Source organism: Elgaria multicarinata, chromosome 13, assembly GCF_023053635.1.
Source record: "Elgaria multicarinata webbii isolate HBS135686 ecotype San Diego chromosome 13, rElgMul1.1.pri, whole genome shotgun sequence".
In the NCBI taxonomy this organism is placed as follows: Eukaryota; Metazoa; Chordata; class Lepidosauria; order Squamata; family Anguidae; genus Elgaria; species Elgaria multicarinata.
This window is the reverse complement of record NC_086183.1, coordinates 35,435,029-35,452,138: the sequence shown is the minus strand read 5'-3', so window position 1 is coordinate 35,452,138 and position 17,110 is coordinate 35,435,029. Positions and strand designations below refer to the sequence as shown.

Genomic DNA, 17,110 nt, shown 5'->3' with positions numbered 1-17,110 from the left:
CCCAGGGCTGCCGTGGGACTCACCTCCTCCGCGGCAGGGCTCTTGTTCAGCACCAGCATCTTGCCCAGGTCCACGCAGGCAGCAATGCTCTTGTTGCGGCTCTCGATCTCGCTCTTCAAGCCCTGGTGGTAGTTCATCAGCACTTCCACTGTGGACACGTCCCTGCAGGGGACAGCAGGCAGCCACGTGGGGAGGGTGGGACATGTGGCGCGGGCCCGAGGGGAGTGGCAGCCTCTCCAGAGGGCGGAGGGGGCACCGGGCCAGAGTCGGGCAGCGCCGTGGAGGAATAGACAGCGCCAGCAGCCGTGGAAATAAGCACCGGGCAGGACCACGCCAATGGGCTCAGCTGACTTGGCGTTGTCTCCTCTCAGTGACAGAAGCGCTAGGTGATGGGGGCTGGGGGTGGCTTTCCTGCTCTCCCTTCAACTGGAGCTGCTGAGCTTGGCCCCTTCCAGCAAAGTGCCCAGAGAGCAACTCCAACGCCTTGCTTGAGCCACCGGGATCCTGAGAGCGTGGCTGGTGGGAGGCCACCCGGGGAGAGGCGCAGCGGAGGGACCCTCCCCACCCTCCCCCGGGAAGCCAGGCCGTTCTCAGCACGTGGCCCACGGCAGATGCAGGCCGGGCAGAGAAGCGGGCGAGAGGCCGGGCGTGGGGCAGGTATGTGGGCTGCCAAGAGGTGCTCCTCCGCACAGTACCTGGGCTTCTCGCCGGTGCCAATCTGGCAGATGACGGTGTCCATCCAGGAGACAAGGTCCCGCACCATGCTGGTGAAGCGGATCTTGTCTGTGGTTGTGGTGATCTGCAGCCGGCAATCCTCGCACGAGCTCAACAGCTCCTTCCAGGAACGCATCACTTCCTGCTCCTTGGTGGCGATGGCCTCCGCGTTCTCGCCCGCGTACACCGTCCTCAGCTGGGCGGCCACTTCCTGAAGTTGCCGCACCTGCCGGTGCCCCGGGGAGCAGAGAGCCAGGATGTGGCAGCCGTGCCTCCCGAGAAGCGGGAGAGGCTTCCTCCGCGAGGCGAGCCCTGACTTCCCCGGACGGGGAGCAGCCAATCCGCCCCAGGGCTCCCCGATCCGCCCAGGGCGCCCCGATCCGCCCAGGGCTCCCTCAGCCAGACCCGTCTCGGGGCAGATCGGGGGCCGCTCATTAAGCGGCACCTCCCAGACCACCACCCCCTCTGCTCCCTCTCACCTGCGTCACCAGGACCTGGACGTCGTGCTCGAAGGCGCTGAGCATCCTCTGCAGGGCGCCGGCTGAGGTCTTGGGCTCCCTGGCGGTGACCTCAGGCAGCCGCTGCTGCTTCTCCTCAATCTGGGAGAGCACGTCCTTGCAGTCGCTGAAGAACTTGTGCAGCTCGTGGGAGGCCGCCAGCATCTGGGCCCGCGTCTCCATCAGTTCCAGCAGGTCCGCCCAGGCCTCGTTCACCCCGTCCTTCCACTCGGCGATGGTGGCGGCGTCTGCGTGCCCGTAGTCGATCAGCTCATCCACCATCTGGTTGACGGCCGAGATCCTCTCGTTGCCCAGGCTGCCTGTCTCGCTGGCAAACTCAGTGAACTTCTCCTGCAGCAGCTGTGGGGAGTGGGAGGGAGGGAGCAGCAGGGCACGGCGACCCAGAGGGCAGGCCCCGGGGGTTGGGGTGGGGGGAACGGAGGAAGAAACGGGCCGTTCTGTTCAGGTAACGGATAGCAATGCTGAACGGACTTCCTCTCACCTAGAGGGTCTAAGCCCGCAGCACTGAGCATCAAGGACAGGCATTCTGCACTTGCTCGCTTCCTTCATTCTTCCTGCCCTTGCTTCAGAGCTGAGCAATGGCATGGAAAAGGAGTTTCCTGGGGCCAAGCCAACTACTGTCTAGGCTCTCTCCTGACACTTTCAGCTGTGCAGCCTATGAAATAGTAAGGGAAGGGTGCCCCAGGGCATGCGCAGAGTCCCCTCTCCTCACCACTGACTGGGGCGGAGACCAAGAGCACAGCCGCCGCTACAGGATACCATGTCCTGGGACCTCCCTCCGAAGAGCCAAACTCCTGGCCCCAGAAATGAGGCCGGCATGGCACAGCACGGCCCGACCGTGGCAAGGGCCCACGCCGCCACTCCAGAGGCAGGGGGCCCACGCCGCCCCCACTCACCGTCACGTGCTCGTAGTCCTGCCCCAGCTCCGGAGAGCCGGCCACCACCTCCTTCTCGGCAATCCAGTGCTCCAGCTCGTCCACCTCCCGGCTGAGCTGGTAGAGCCAGTACTGCTGCTCCAGCCTGGCCTTGCGCTCCTCCACCAGGTCCTTCAGGGACACGTAGAGCCGGTCGACCTGAGACTGCCTCCGGCTGATCTGCTCGCTGGCAAGGACAGGGCCCGGTCAGTGGGGCGGGGCGGGGTGGGGCGGGGCGGGGTGGGAGGGGTGGCGGGGGGAGGGAAGGCGCTCGCCCACCTGTCAGGGTGCCCCAGCTCCAGCAGCGCCCGGCACTGCCGCGACAGCTGGGCGATGGTCTCGGCATAGTTCTCCACCGTCTGCTCCATCAACAGGTGCTTCTTCAGCAGCTGCAAGGTGCTCTGTTCATCCTGGGGGAAGCAGGCGCAGGTCTCAGGCAGGGGACATCAGGCGGGGGCTGGGCCCAGGGCTCTTCCCCACAAGCCGGCCTGCCCCAGCGCTCAGCCTACGTGGGCCGGGCTGGAGCTCCCCTCCCTCTCCGGCGGCCACGCTCCGGAGAAAGCCTGCTCAGTTTCCTCCCACTAGGGCTGAACTCCAGCTGGGGTCAAGAAGAGGCTTCACTCCAGAACCTGTTTCTCGTGCCAGGGCTGGAGCCCGGCACGCGTCCAACACCCAACTGCAAAGAGTCGGCCCTGGACCAGATTGGCTGGGAACTGAGGACCGGCCAGAGGGAGCCCCACTGGGTCTTTCTGGGGAGGGGCTGTTGGGGGGGCGCAGAGCGCAGCCTTGGCATGCAGGGAGCCCCAGGCTCCGTTCCCAGCCCCGCCTTCAGGGAAGAAGGGATTCCAGGTGGCAGCGGCTGCCAGCGTCTTCCCTCGGCTTGGAGGGAGGGCGGCTGCCAGTCAGTGCGGAGCTGGGACGGCGACCCGCCGGCCTGTGGGCCCCATGGAGCAGGCTCATCCTGGCTGTGGGGCCAAGGCCAGCCCCCCTCCCCCCTCCCAGAGCCTCACTCCCTCAGGAGAGGGGGGCTGGGAGGGGGGCTGAGCAGGACTTCCGTCCCGTCGCACCGCCCTCACCTTCCCCAGGTGGGAGGAGCGAAGCCAGCAGAGGGCGCTTCGCTCCTCCGTCGCCTCCTCCTCCCTGCCCGGGGTTCACACCGGAGCGGCAAAGCTGGTGCCCCAATGGGCTTTGCTCCTCCGCCTGGGCTTTCAGAGCGGAGCCGGCTCCCGACACAGCTCTCCTCCGCACGGGCCCCGGTTGGGGAGCCTCAGTCCACCTGGCCCTCCCCCCACTGGGCAAAGCCCACGCAGCGCAAGCCGGCTCGGGCAATCTGGCCCCTGACCCAAAAAGGCTCCCACCCATGGCATGGGGACTGGCCCGGGCTCCACGGCCCCAGAGGTCTGGCTCGGCCTCGGCTGCTTCTGCAGCTGCCCCTTGGCCGAGCGCGCCATGCTGGGCGGCCCTGGCGGCCCCGAGAGCTGGTGGTCAGCGTGGGCGCTGCTCCTGCTGCTCCCGCTGCTGCTCCTGGGGGGCCACCCACCTTGCCCTTGTCCTCGTTCATCATGAAGAGCTCCTGCTCGCTCAGCCAGGCCTCGACCTCGCCCACGTCGAAGTAGTACTGCTCCACCTGGTAGGTGGCATCCAGGAGCTGCTGCTGCTGCTCCGTCTCCGCCTGGAGGCGCGCCCAGAGCTCGGACAGCTTCTCCAGGAGCAGCCGCACCGCGTCCACCTCGGGGCTCTTGATGGCAGCGACAGCCCTCGCGCGCTCCAGGACGTCGTCCATCCGGGGCTTGTGCACCTGGATCTCCCGGCGCAGGTTCTGAGGGCCAGAAAAGGAGGCGCTGCCGGGTGAGTCCGAGGGGCTGGGTTTTCAAGGCCAGGCTCAGCCCTGCAGCGTGAGGAGGAACCGTGAAGGGGCTGTGAGCCTGAGCGCCACTGGTGGGGAGCACCGCACCCTTGCTGAGGAGGGGCCGCGGTGGCGGGTGGGTGGAGGGTTTCAGGCTAGAAGGCACAAGGCTGAGGCAGGGCCCAGCCCCGTATCATTCCCTGGGGGAATGAAGAACCAGCGCCTCCGTTCCCTCAGGCTGCTTTAGGACGGAACAGGGCTGCCTCCTGTTCCGTCAGGTGCTCAGGCTGTCTGAGAGGATGTCTAGCTCTGCCTCTCTTCCTCCTCCTCCTCCTCCTCCTCCTCCTCCTCCTCCTCACCTGGTTCTTCTTGATGAACTGCTGGACTGTTTGCAGGTTGTTCCCGTGATCCTTCAGCGTGGCCAATGGCAGACGGTCCTGTGCCCAGTTCTGAGAGGGAGGGGTGCAAAACACTATCACCTCCGGACAGGAAGAGCCCTTGACCTCAGCCCAGCGACTGCTGCAGTGCGGCAGAAGGAAAGAGCTCCCTCCCCCCCAGCATATTTTGGGGACTGAAGGCCCCACCCTTGCTACTGCCACCAGAGATCTAGCAGGCAGTTCCCCTCATTGTCTGCTTTCCAAAGGGAACCCAATCTCTTTCTTCCCCTTCGCTGCTTGACCCCGGGTGGGGGGCCGGGTGGGGGGCACGTGAGCTGGAACTCAATGCCCTCTGTCCCTTACTGATGTCTTGCTTCCTGGCCCTACATTTTATTTATTTATTTATTGCATTTCTATACCGCCCAATAGCTGAAGCTCTCTGGGCAGTTTACAAAATTAACATGGCGGCAGAATGTCAGCCAAGGACTCATAGAATCATAGAATAGCAGAGTTGGAAGGGGCCTAAAAGGCCATCAAGTCCAACCCACTGCTCAATGCAGGAATCCACCCTAAGGCATCCCTGACAGATGCTTCTCCAGCTGCCTCTTGAAGGCCTCTAGTGTGGGAGAGCCCACAACCTCACCAGGCAACTGATTCCATTGTTGTACTGCTCTAACAGTCAGGAAGTTTTTTCTGATGTCCAGCTGGAATCTGGCTTCCTTTAACTTGAGCCCGTTATTCCGTGTCCTGCACTCTGGGAGGATCGAGAAGAGATCCTGGCCCTCTTCTGTGTGACAACCTTTTAAGTATTTGAAGAGTGCTATCCTGTCTCCCCTCCATCTTCTCTTCTCCAGGCTAAACATGCCCAGTTCTTTCAGTCTCTCCTCCTAGGACTTTGTTTCCAGACCCCTGATCATCCTGGTTGCCCTCCTCTGAACACGCTCCAGCTTGTCTGCGTCCTTCTTGAATTGTGGAGCCCAGAACTGGACGCAATACTCTAGATGAGGCCTAACCAGGGCCGAATAGAGAGGAACTCGGCTGCTTGCTTCCAGCCTTCCATGACTCGCCGGTCCTAAGGCCGACCGCCCCCTCGCACCTCCCCCTTGGGTGAGACAGCGCGGCTTTTAGGACAGCCTTCCCTCAGTCCCCGCCCAGCCCCAGGGACTCAGCTCTGCTACACACCTTGTGGCCCTGGGGGCTGCGCCAGGGCCCCCCGCCCACCCCCCCTCACTCAGGCCCACAGACCGGCTCCTGCCCGTTCCCGCTCCCCACCCCCGGTGTCCGTGAGGCCCCGCTTACGATCTCGTCTTCCAGGTCGTGGCTGACTTGGTGCACCTCCTTGGAGGCCAGCAGGATCCTCCGGCGCTCCTTGAGGGGCTCAATCAGCCGCACGATGCGGGTCCCGACCGAGCTCTGCCTCTCGCCCACTGCCTCCTTGCTGTCGGCCTCCAGCGGCAGAGCGGCCACCTGTGCCTGCAGCTGCCCCACCTCCTTGTACCACTCCTCCACCTGGGTCTCCATGGTCTGCAAGAGAGCAAGAGGCGCACGGCTGGCGTCGGCCTGGAGAGAAAGCAGGAAGGCCCCGGCCGGCCGGCGGCGGCCAAGTGAGGCACCTGGGCAGGGCCCTGGGTTCGGGCTCCCCTGCTACGCCCCACCAGGAGGGCGGGAAGCCAGCCACGGCGTGCGTTTCCCTCGAGCGGAGGCCCTGCTGCCCTTGACGGCCGGCCGCCTGGGTGCCGCTTGGGGTTCAGTCCCACCAGGCCACGTGGGGCTCCCCCTCTTCCTCCTTCAGCTCCACTCTGGGGGTGGGTAGGAATAAGTGGGCGGTGGATGGAATCTGGATCTCTGCCGGGTTTAAGGTTGTCGTTTCAATTGGGGAGGTTTTAACATATACTACTACCTGCAAATAAAATAAATACATGAAAAAGAAAAGAGGTTTGTTTCCCCATTGGGCCTCAAGCACAAAACGGAGCCGTCAGTGGGTGCACTTGGGTTCAGCCATGGATTCAGCCCTATAGGTTCAGCCTCCTTCAGAGGTCTGGCTGGTTAGCCCCACTGGAACTGGAGCCACCAGCCTCTGCTGGATCCCGCCTCAGAGGCTGCAGTCCTGAAGGCGGGAGGAGCCTTCTTGGGCTGTGAGAGAGACCCACAGTTGTAGGGTTCAAAAGGAAGGGGAAGGCAGGCTGATGACTCCCAAAGAAGCGGGGTGGGAGTGGGGGCTTCTTCAACACACGAACCGTCCCTCCTACGAAAGGCTGAAAAAGCTATGCCAACAAAGCTCCCAGGCTAAAAGCAGAAACAAGAATGAACCATCCTGCGTGAAGGATTATGGAACACACAAGTAATTCCCGGCAGATGCGATTGAGAGAGAGAGAGAGAGAGAGAGAGAGAGAGAGAGAGAGAGAGAGAGAGAGAGAGAGAGAGAGGAAGCAGGGACTGCCAGCACGGAGCCCCTTCCACAGGCCAGCACATCCCCCTCCCCAGGGGCACCGGGAGCTCCAGGGCCCTGGCTTCCCGGCCCCCCTTTGCCCTTCCCGCCCTCCTGCTCCCCTCCAGGCTCTTGGGCTACTGTCCTCCCGCTGAAATCACTGCACTGTGACTCGTCCTGGTAGGCACTTAATTCATCGTTCCGGACAGGACAGCTACTCTGGGGTCCTGTTTCCATTTGGCGAAACCACAAGTGTGCACAGGCGGAAGGCAGCAGGAGGAAAGCAGTTGGGGCGGCAGGCAGGCAGGCAGGCAGGCAGCCCTCTGCCTGCCCCCTTGCAGGAGGCCCTTCCTCTGCCCCTCCCCCAGGCAGCAGCAGTGGAGGACCCCCGGCACTGATCAAGCGCAGACCTACCTTCCCCTCTGCCCCCACGAGCTCTGGGAACTCAGGTGGGGGGCTCAAACAGGGACTGCTCAGCACCCTCACAACCCATAACTCCCAGGCTCCCTTGGGGGAAGTTAGATGCCATCGATGGGGGGAAGATGGGAGCCGAGCCACGCAGTTGGGTGCTCAGTAAGCCCCAGGGCATGTGCAGAAGGACATCCCGCCCACAAGTGCCCCTCTTCTCCTGGGGAGCCTCCAGCCGCCCGCCCGTGGCCTGGCTCGTCCTACCCCAGGACCAGGTGTTTCCAGGCCCCCCTGAGCCCTCCTGCTCCCCAGAGCCCCCCCCCCACTGATCTACAAAGCACAGCATGTTTGGAACGGGGCTCCGTGCCATGGAGGGGGCAGTGGAAATTACTTGGCAGCTCACAAGAGTTCACAGGAAACAGGAGAAATTAAATGGAGAAAAACCAGGGAAGGGAACATGCTGGAGGAACAGGTGCCCCCACCCAGTCCACCTGCTTGAGGAAACGGAGTGTCATACAGAGGGGGGGGGGAAGAGAAAGGAAAGACAAATGCGACACAGATGGATTCAAAGAAAAAGGGCTACTGTACCGCCATGCAGCGTGATGAGACAAACCGCACTAGGATGTGATGAGCAATGGCTGGCTCTGAACGGCCGTGGGCTGCTGAGGACGGAAAACGGAGAGGTTGGTGTTGGAGGCAAGCCAGAGGCGGCGCTCTGCATCCCCGGGAGCCACGGAGCTGCCACCACTGCAGCCACCGTGTGGGTGAGCGGGGGCTCCGGCCTGGCTGGGCCAGAGGAGGAGCAGGCGAGGCCCAGGTCCCCGGCCCCAGGGCAAAGCCAAGCGCCACGGAAGAGCGGAGCCCTTGTGAGCGGACTCCCTTCCGGCAGACGACTGCTCCGGATCTTGACCTCTGCTACCACCTGCCTCCATGGCTGCGCCCGGGGATCGATCCCCCCACTAGTATGGCTCAGCCGGGCCCTGGGCTCCCCTTTCAGGAGGCACGTTGCAAGGGTCCTGGGACACGGACCCCCACTCACCTCGCCCATCGGCTGCTCTCAGCTGTGCAACCCTGGATGCCAGGCAGTAATACAAAAGATCGGTCAGTGACTGTGCACAGACACCCTGGCCGCCCCAGTGATGGGCAGCACAGGAGCTCGGGCTGCCCCAATCCCAAAGTATCTGCTCTTCCCTTTGCCAGGCTTCAGGGTGCCCCTCTCCCCCTCCCCCCAAAGAGGGAGCAGCTCTGGGCAAGCGGATCTGTGAACTGGACGCGTCCCAGAATCTGGTGCCCTTGTAGTCCGAATTGGCCCTTCCAGCAAGGCCAAAGAGCTGGGATGTGTGGGGTGACAAAGCCCCCCCGGAGTCTCAGCAGTATGCAGTCAGGTTATGTGACCAGGTTTCCCATCAATCATAGGGAAGGAACTCCAAAACCCAACACCCTCCGGCTCTTCCTGCGTTTCCCACAAAGGATCCTTTGAACGAGGGAAGGCGAAGGCGGGCTTGCCAGAGGAGGAGGACCGGCTAGAGGTGGCAGCCAAGAGACCAGCCGCCTCCCCAAGAGACCAGCCGCCCAGCAAAACCAGCCCCTGCTTCTTGCTGCCTCGGTTTACTGGCTGCCCGGCACCCCCTAACGGCCTCCCAGGGTCAGAGGGTCAGAGGGTTGAGCCCCCAACCTGGCAGCCGCTCTCCTCTTCCCACCGGCACCCTGGGTTCCTGTTCCCAAGCCCTGCCCGCCTCTCTGGCTTGGACGATGGGGCGGTGCAGGGCCCCACATCTCCGGCCTTGCTGAAGAGGCCCTTAAAGTCAGGGCCCTACTACGAGGCAGGAAAGCCAGCCAGCGCCCCTCCCCTCCCCTCCCTGTGCTCTCTCCTCCAGGACCTCCTTCTCCCAAAGGCAGGAAGGCAGCCAGTGCCGGAGCAGGGCCACCTCAGGCTGCAGGTGGGAGCTCACAGGACTGAAGGCTTTTCCGTGCCCCCAGAGAAAGCGAGCATCACAGGGAGAAGAGGAGTTCTTGACTGACCTTCTCCGAGCTAGCATGCGGGCTTCCTGTGAGGAGGCATTTTTGTCTTCAGGTGAGTTCCTAAGAAAAGCCCTGAAGCTCCGTTCTAGTCCACCATCCCACCCCACAGTCGCCAGTCAGAGGTCCCGGCGGGAAATCCACAAGCACGGCATGAGCACAGCAGCACCGTCCTGCCCATGTCCCCGACATGAGGACCTGGGGCCGGGGGGAGAACGCTAGAGCCCCTCCCCTGTAGGAAGGCTGGTTTTCCACCGGTAGGAAAGCTCTCTCGCCTGGAGCAGCTTCCATGAGCTCGAGACACAAGACGGATCCAGGAGGTCCGTCCCCATCTGGCTTCAGGCCTGGTTTTGATACGGACACAGCTTTGGTTGGCCTGGTAGCCGACCGAGGCTGGGAACTGGGCGGAGGAAGCGGCGTGCCCCTTCTTGGCTGTGCTGGACCCCTCGGCACTTTTTGGTAGGGACACCCATTTTGCTCTTCTGGATCGGTGGCTGGGCTGGGACTCAGAAGCATGACGGCCCAGTGGTTATGGCCCATCTTTGGAGGTCAGTCTCAGAAGGTGGTGTTTGGGGGGGGGCAGCGGTCCTGTTTGACGGTTTATGGCATCCCTCAGGGTTCCATCCTGCCACTCCCACCCCGGAATTGTGTTTAACATCTATGCAAAACCACTTGGAGAAGTCATTCAAGGAGCAGGAGTGCTGTGCTACCGACAGGCAACGGACTCTGTCTCTCCTTTCCAGCACAATCCAGTTTTGGAGGTGCTAATGAGCCGGATATGCGCAAACAAACTGAAACTGAATCTTGGCGAGGATGAGCCGTTCTTGATTCACAGGAACAGCCAGGAAACATGTTTCTGGCAGGCTGGGAGGGGGTTGCACTCCCTTTACAAATGCAGGCTCATAGTCTGGGGGTGCGTCTGCGCCCAGCCTTATCCCTCAGTGGATGGGGGAGGCCAGCGGTGCCTTTGTCCAGCTGAGGCTGGTGCGACAACTGTGCCCGTTCCTGGACTCAGCAGATCTGACTGTGGTAACACATGCCTTAGTTACATCACATTTGGACCACAGCACACACTCAATGAGGCCTTTGAAAAACAGCCAGAAAACAATGCAGAACGTGGCAGCTGGGTGATGCAGTGTCTGTTTTCTCTGAGGAGCAGATGGCCCTTCCTGAGGCAGCTGCCCTGGCTTCCAATTCGTCTCTGGGCCCAATTCAAAGTGCGGCTGATGAGCTTTAAAGCCCTGTGGGGACTGGAAGTGGGCTATCTGAAGGGCAGCCTTCTCCCGGTATGAAGCCTCCTGCTGGCTTAGCCCATCAGCAGAGGGCCTCTCCAGCATCCTGCCCCTCCCTCTACTCACCCCAGAGGCCCCTCATGTGTGGACCAGGGAGGAAGACCCCCTCAGGGAGAGCAAGGCCCAATGTGCCTCCTGGGGCTAGGGAGAGCAGGCACTGGACGCTTGACGGTCACCAAGGGGACACGCACAGCCACCCCAGGCTTTGTGCTTTGCGCCACGCTTCTTGGCGAGGGGGCTCCTAGGATGAGAAGCAGTTTGCCCCTCCTTGGGAGCTAAGGGGGTACGGGGAGACAGGAGGGGGAGAAGTCAAGAAGCCGGAGGTCTGCCCTCCGGAAAGCACGCTGGGCTGCTCTGAAGAGCCCCTTTCCCCCGTCCCCACACCTTTCTTTTCTCCGTGCCCCAAGCGCCAAAGGAGAATCCAAGGGAGAGAGCCGGGGACATTTCGTGCTAGTGATATAAGCAGCACCATTGGAAGGGAGCTGCTGCCTCTCCCCAGCTGCGGTGGTGGATCAGCTGCTGAGAGCGCATGCTAGACAAACACCCCCGGATGCCTGGCTGCACACGGGAACAGTGCGCACGCGCGGAATATTCTGTACGTGCCACTGTGGAGAGAACCCCAGGAGGTGCGCCAGCCAGCTCCCAGGGAACCCCAGGTGCCGTCCCAAAGCTGGAGTCAAAACTCCTCCAACCTCCCGTCCGTCGCCTGCTGTGAAGCCCCCGTTTCTGCAATCCTGACACAGCAGATTCCCTCTCTTTGCGCCCCCCCCCCGCTGTCCATCCCGAACCCCGCCTGGTGCCCCACCTGGAGCTTCTTGAGGTTGCTGTTGACGCTGGCCAGGTCGGGCCCAGGATCCACCGCCTGAAGCTGGCTCTCCATGTGGTGCAGGCGCTTGTCGAGGTCTGTGTAGCTCTGCACCAGGTGGTCGGCCTTGGTGGCTTCCAGCAACTGCCGGGCCTTCGCCTGCGTGGTGGACTCCAGCTCCGCCCAGCACTGCCGGATCTCCACCAGCTTCTTCCTCACGGTTTCTGCAAGCTCCGGCTTCTCCTCGATCAGCTGATGCCCCTCCTATGGACGGGAAGGGAGGGATCGTTGCCCACGTGCCCCCTGCCTTCCAACCACAGCCCCTCACCAAGGGCCCCCGGTGCCTGTGGGCCTCTTCTCTGTGCCCCCGCTGGCCATGGGGAGAAGCATGCCACAAACCTTGTTCAGACGCTCCTCTGGCTCCTGGGATCCCACCAGGCATTGCCCAAACACTTTCAGCTATGAGGACCAGACACTTGCTTTTCAAAAAACAAGACTCCTGGGACCCTGCATTCTCCATCCAAGGCAATTTGCTTTAGTTTTCATGCAGTGCTGTGGAATCTGTCGTCCCCACCCCCCACCCCAGTGAAGGAATCCTCCTCTGAGGAGAAGCTAGAGACAAAGCGTGCCAAGCAGCCATCCGTGGAAGGAAATCTGGGGGCACCGAGGCTCTCCGGGGAGATCACCGCTAGTCCATCTCCGCAGGATGAGGGGAGTTCCACCTCGGAGGCAGAGGCTGGGCACCCCCCCCCAGGAGTATCACCACCCCAAGAGGCAGGCTGATAGGGCTTCCCTGAGAAAGAGAGCTCAGTTACAAAAGAGGACTCCTCAGGAAGCTCCAGGTGGGCCCCCAGGCTCCCGGGCCGATGGGTCCCTTTGGCTCTAGGGAGTCATTGGTTGCTGTGGCTGGGATGGCCTTCCCCGGCTGGTCCTGGTGGTTCCCCTGTTAAAAGGGCAGCTGCAGGTTGCTGCTGGCGGTTGGAGCTGCTGAGCAGGGCTCAGTCCCTGCCCTGACTGAGGGGAGCTGTGGCTGCCCTCCTGGCAGCCTCTGGCCATGAAGGGGGTGCTGGATCTCCTTGGCATGGCTGTGGTGTGGGGCAGGGAACGGGTGGGGTGATCGCAGCCTGCCAGAGCCATGCGGTGACCGCTGCCTTCCCTGCTCAGCTTACTCTGGGGGTGTTGTGGGCAGCGGCAGCTTTGCAGGAGCGAAGGGGGGGTGCGCTCTGGGAGTGCCCGTTGGTGAGACCACAGAGCAGAAGTGCCCCAGGGCTGGATCAGACCCAATGGGGGCCCTCTAGTCCAGCACTGTGGCCGCCCAGGTGTCCCCAATGGAAGCCCACAAGCAGGACAGGAGCGCAACGGCAGCACCCTCCCCAGCAACTGGCATCCTGCCCCTGATACTGGAGGTAGCATACAGCCCTCAGGGCTGGTAGCCACGGATTGCCATTTCCTCCTCCCTGGCTTCGCCAAATCCCCCTTTAAAGCCACCCAAGTTGAAGGCCATCACTACATCTTGTGGTAGTGAGTTCCACAGTGTAAAAAAGTTCTTCCTCGTGTCTGTCTGTCCTGAATGTCTGTTAGGTAAGGACAAAAAATGAAATGAAATGGCTGCTGTCTTTCTTATTTGCCCATCCTTTGCAGGCAGCAAACGAGGGTTCCCCCTTTCCACCCTGGCTCATATTTCTATCTTGTTTTTCCTCGGGGATGTAAAAGGATTTTTGTATAATTACTGGCCTTTTCTGACTGACAAGCAGAGGTGCCGGTTGGTGGACCGATCTGTATGTGGATTTCATGAAACATTGATCCACTTGGAAAATTTAAAATGAATGTGGGAAGGTCGAAATTTTACTTTTTGGCTCTGTGTTAAAATTATATGTCATGTGATCTGACATTATTGAATCCAGCTTCCTGTTAAAAGGTAGTTATTCCCTTTTTATGACTGAATGTTGGATAAATGCTTAATAATTGTTGGTTGATTGAGTTTTACCATTCCGTGGCAACAGAAATCCACTCTGCATATGTTTGAAGCTGACACAGATCATATAACAGCGTATATCATATGTTATCCAGTGAAATCCTGGCATTACACAACTAGTGCTAAATCGTCACCTCACACGCCATGTTCAGGCCAGCCATTAAGGCCTCACTCTCTGTGCGAATTGGGGGGGGCATGATCCTCAATGCACCCTCCCTGCCCCTCATCTGGGTCTCTACTAGAGAATTTGCCCCTTGGTCCTGCTCACGGCAACTCCCCAAGGGTGACACAGAGGCCTCCCTCCATTCCCAAGGGAGGCTTAGATGTCTCCATGGCAACCTGGCAGACTTAAGCCTTGACTGGGGGCAGCCCCCATTTTGCCAGCCAGGCAGAAGGGCTCCTGAGCAGTTCCCACTCGCTTCAACGGAGAACCTCTTTCCTAGCAGTGGATCGTGCCCCATTTCAATTGAAAAGTGGGGAGCCAGCCCTACATGCCCCAACGTTGCTTCTCTGAGGATGTTTCGGAGCATCTTTCTCAACAGATCCACCTGAGTTCTGCAGAGAACATTGTATAACTGGAAGACTTCTTTTCTGCAACGTGCCTATTTTGCAACATTAAAACCAGGTGCCTCCTTTGCCTGTTCCCCTGCCAATTATCTCGTCCATCCCCCCACTGCCCCCCAACTAGCTTACGCAGAGTCTCCTGCGGTTTGGAGCTGGGGACTGAGAGCCCTTCGTGCTGCCATCTGCAAGATGGCTGTTGTGAGAGATCAGAGGGTGGCATTTGGCCAACAAAAATACCCAGCAGGCCCCCAGTGCTGCAGGAGGAGCCACTGTCCAAGCCTCCCCCCTCCCAGCCTGCTCCATGCTGATGGAACGTATTTATTTACATGCATACGCATTTATGCATTGCTTTCCTAAATACCCAAAGCAACTTATGACGTTTCTGGCTTGGCAAAGCAACCATGGTTGGTTGGTTTTTTAAATGCACAGACAACAAGAAACAGAAGCCAGGAGTTGCAGAAGTCCTTTGGAAAGAACAGGGTCTTCATCTGGTGGCAGAAAGAAACCAGGGACGGTTGTCAGGGAGCCTCTTTGGAGAGGCCTACGCTGTTCACTCCTTGGGCCAGGGGAGGCAGGACCAGGGGGAGGCCTTAAGAACAAAGAAGCCTGCCGTCTACTAAGTCAGACCCCTGGACCCTTCAGCCCAGCACCACCTACTCTGAGTGGCAGCAGCTCTCCAAAGTGGAGGGAGGGGAGGGGGTGTCCCTAGCCCTGCCACTACCTAAAAAGAAGACCCTTTGTCACCGGAGAGGCTGCCAGACCGACGGATAGACTGTGGGGCCGTCAGCATGCAAAGCCCGTGCTCTGCCGGAGCTATTCCTCCTGCCCCAACACTGCTATCCCCAACAGTGTCCCATGAGGACTCAGAAGAAGGCTGGTTGGGGTGGAGGGCAGAGGTAAGAACGCTCTGAGGCACAGGTGGGATAGGGCATCCCTCCCGCCAAACCCCACAGTCAGCAGGGGACAAAACACCATCCACTTCAATGCCACCTGTGTTAGATTCAACCAGAGCCGGGCGTCAGCTCTGGAACCAACTTGGAGTGTCACGGCTCAGTTCAGAGGCCGACACAATCACGGACTAAGGCCCCCTTCTCACTAGAGAGGTCAGTCAGTGTCCGGGCAATTCCCCTTCAGACACCAAATTGAGGCTCACGGAATGAAAAGCTCCTCCACACCAATAATAAATCCATTTCTCCACATCGGAACTAGAATGTCAGCCGGCTGCAGTAGTAGCAGCAGCAGGATGGAGGAAAACTCAAACGCATGAAGTTCACATGCTGTTGGGAGGCATAATCCAAACCCTGGCTAACCACCCCAGCGAGCACGGGGCCAATGACTAATGTATATCCAAGCATGTGCAGAGTGCTGTCCCCTCCCAACGGATCAATCATCACCACCACATCTGGAACTGGGGAGCCAGGCTCCCAGACCAGAGGGCACAGCTAAGACCTCCAGGCCGGATGCAGGACTGGCACCTCTTCTTCCACAACTCTGGGAATGCCCTTTGGCACCAAGCAAGCAAGTGCCCCCTGCTCCCCGAAGACCCGCCCACGCAAACAGACCACAAGTGTAGCACCAGCAGAAACCAAGGCGACAGCTTCCCAAGGCAAGGGAGCCAGCCCACACACTCCCAGGGCAGGGCAGGGCAGGGAGGGCATGAAGGGAACGCAACACTTACCGCTGGATCATCCCAAGGGGAAACCCCTGCTCAGCTCCAGGTACGGGCACCTGTCACAGCCAGAGTGGGCCCAGGCTCCTCTGGGCTGCACCGCCTCCTGTCCCTGGGGCTTCTGTGCTGCGCAATCCCTCCCCCTGCCCCTCCCCCCACCACACAAGGGCACCTGATCCACAAGCTGGACCTGGTGTGACCATCAGCAGGAAGGGAACGGGGTGGTGGTGGCAGTGCCTGAGCAGCCCAGAAAAATGGTCTCAAAGCCCCCCAAGGGACAGGGGACTTCAGCAAGCCAGGGCGAGTGGCCAGCCCCTGGCCGGGCAGAAGGACCTTGGGCCTGCCAGTTCTCTGGGCAAAGGCCTCTGAGGAGTCCATGGCGTGCGCGTGGGTGGGTGGGTGCGTGGGTTCCCATGCTAAGACGGGCAAACAGACCCCCAAAGAGATCAAAAGAGCGGCAAGTGCGGAGAGGGGCAGCCGGACCCCGCTCAGCCCAGGGACCGCGCCGGAGCGGCCTCCCGAGAGCGCCACACGCGGGGGGGGGAGGGGAGGGTAGGGGAGGGGGCTCCTGCCCGCCCGCCCGCCCGCCCGCGCTCCCTCTGGCCGGTCCGCCGGCCCCAAGCCCCGCTCGCGGCCTCCTTGCGCAGGGGCCCCGGGGCCGTCTCCGCCCGCGCGCCCGGCGCTCTCCGAGGTGCTGACGCTGCGCTGCGCTGCGCTGGGCTCCCGGCCGCGGCACCCACCTTCTCGATCTTGCGCAGCCACTCCTTATTCTGGGCCAGCTCGGCCATGAAGGCGCGGTGCCGGAGCCATCGCTTGGGCGCCCGCTGCTGCTGCTGCTGCTTCCACGAAGGCGCGTCGGCGTCGCGGGGCGCCTCGCCGGCCATCAGCGCCTCCTTCTCGGCCACCCAGCCATCGAGCTGCAGGCGGACGGGGGAGGCGCGCCGCGTCAGCCCGGCGGCAGCGAAGACGCAGGGGCCCCCGCCCCGCTCCGGGCAGCTGCAGGCGGCGCCCCTGGGACGCGGCGCCGGCGCCGCCCCCCTCGGCTCCCCCCGCTCCAGAGCGGCCGGGATGCTGCGGCGGACGAACCGGGCAGGCGCCTTGCCTGCCTGCCTGCCTGCCTGCCTCCGCGAGCGAGCGAGCGAGCGAGCGCGTTAGCTACGGACGGGCGGGAGGAGGCGGAGGAGGAGGCGGTGGAGGACAGGACGGGCGCGCGGCCGAGCCTCGGACGCCTGCGTCCCGCCCCCAGCAGCCGCTCGCACGTGCCCGAGCCCGCTTCACCTCAGATAGCCTCCTGCCAGCCCGTGCTTCGGAGGACGGGGAAGCCCGTGCGCCTGGCTCCCCGCGGGGGGGGGAGGGGGTCGTGAGCCAAGCAGCCGTCCTCCTCGCCCCCCTCCCCGCGAGGCCCCCCGCCTGCCCGCTCGCTCACCGCCTCCCGCACCCCCGGCCACGGCTTTGGGGCTCGGCTCTCCCAGCTGCGTTTCAGCCCCTCTTCCGCCACCCCCTTCCATCTCCAGGCCTCATTTCCCTGCCTCCCTCCCCACAGAGGGGCAGCCGGGGGCCCTCCCCAGGAAAGGAGGACAA

The 17,110-nt window shown here is 61.9% G+C and overlaps 1 protein-coding gene across 1 annotated transcript in view; it reads right to left on the bottom strand.

Annotated features, from left to right (window-relative positions):
- The window catches only part of SPTBN4 (spectrin beta, non-erythrocytic 4), a 49,664-nt gene that overhangs the window by 6,475 nt on the left and 26,079 nt on the right, over positions 1–17,110 (bottom strand). Inside the window, exons 19-28 of the mRNA XM_063140499.1 lie at positions 16,270–16,446; positions 11,322–11,585; positions 5,669–5,893; positions 4,352–4,441; positions 3,687–3,965; positions 2,426–2,556; positions 2,129–2,333; positions 1,194–1,571; positions 696–940; positions 24–162 (exon numbers count right to left, since the gene is read on the bottom strand). Coding sequence (XP_062996569.1) covers positions 24–162; positions 696–940; positions 1,194–1,571; positions 2,129–2,333; positions 2,426–2,556; positions 3,687–3,965; positions 4,352–4,441; positions 5,669–5,893; positions 11,322–11,585; positions 16,270–16,446 — 2,133 coding nt within the window. The remainder of the gene's footprint in view (positions 1–23; positions 163–695; positions 941–1,193; positions 1,572–2,128; positions 2,334–2,425; positions 2,557–3,686; positions 3,966–4,351; positions 4,442–5,668; positions 5,894–11,321; positions 11,586–16,269; positions 16,447–17,110) is intronic.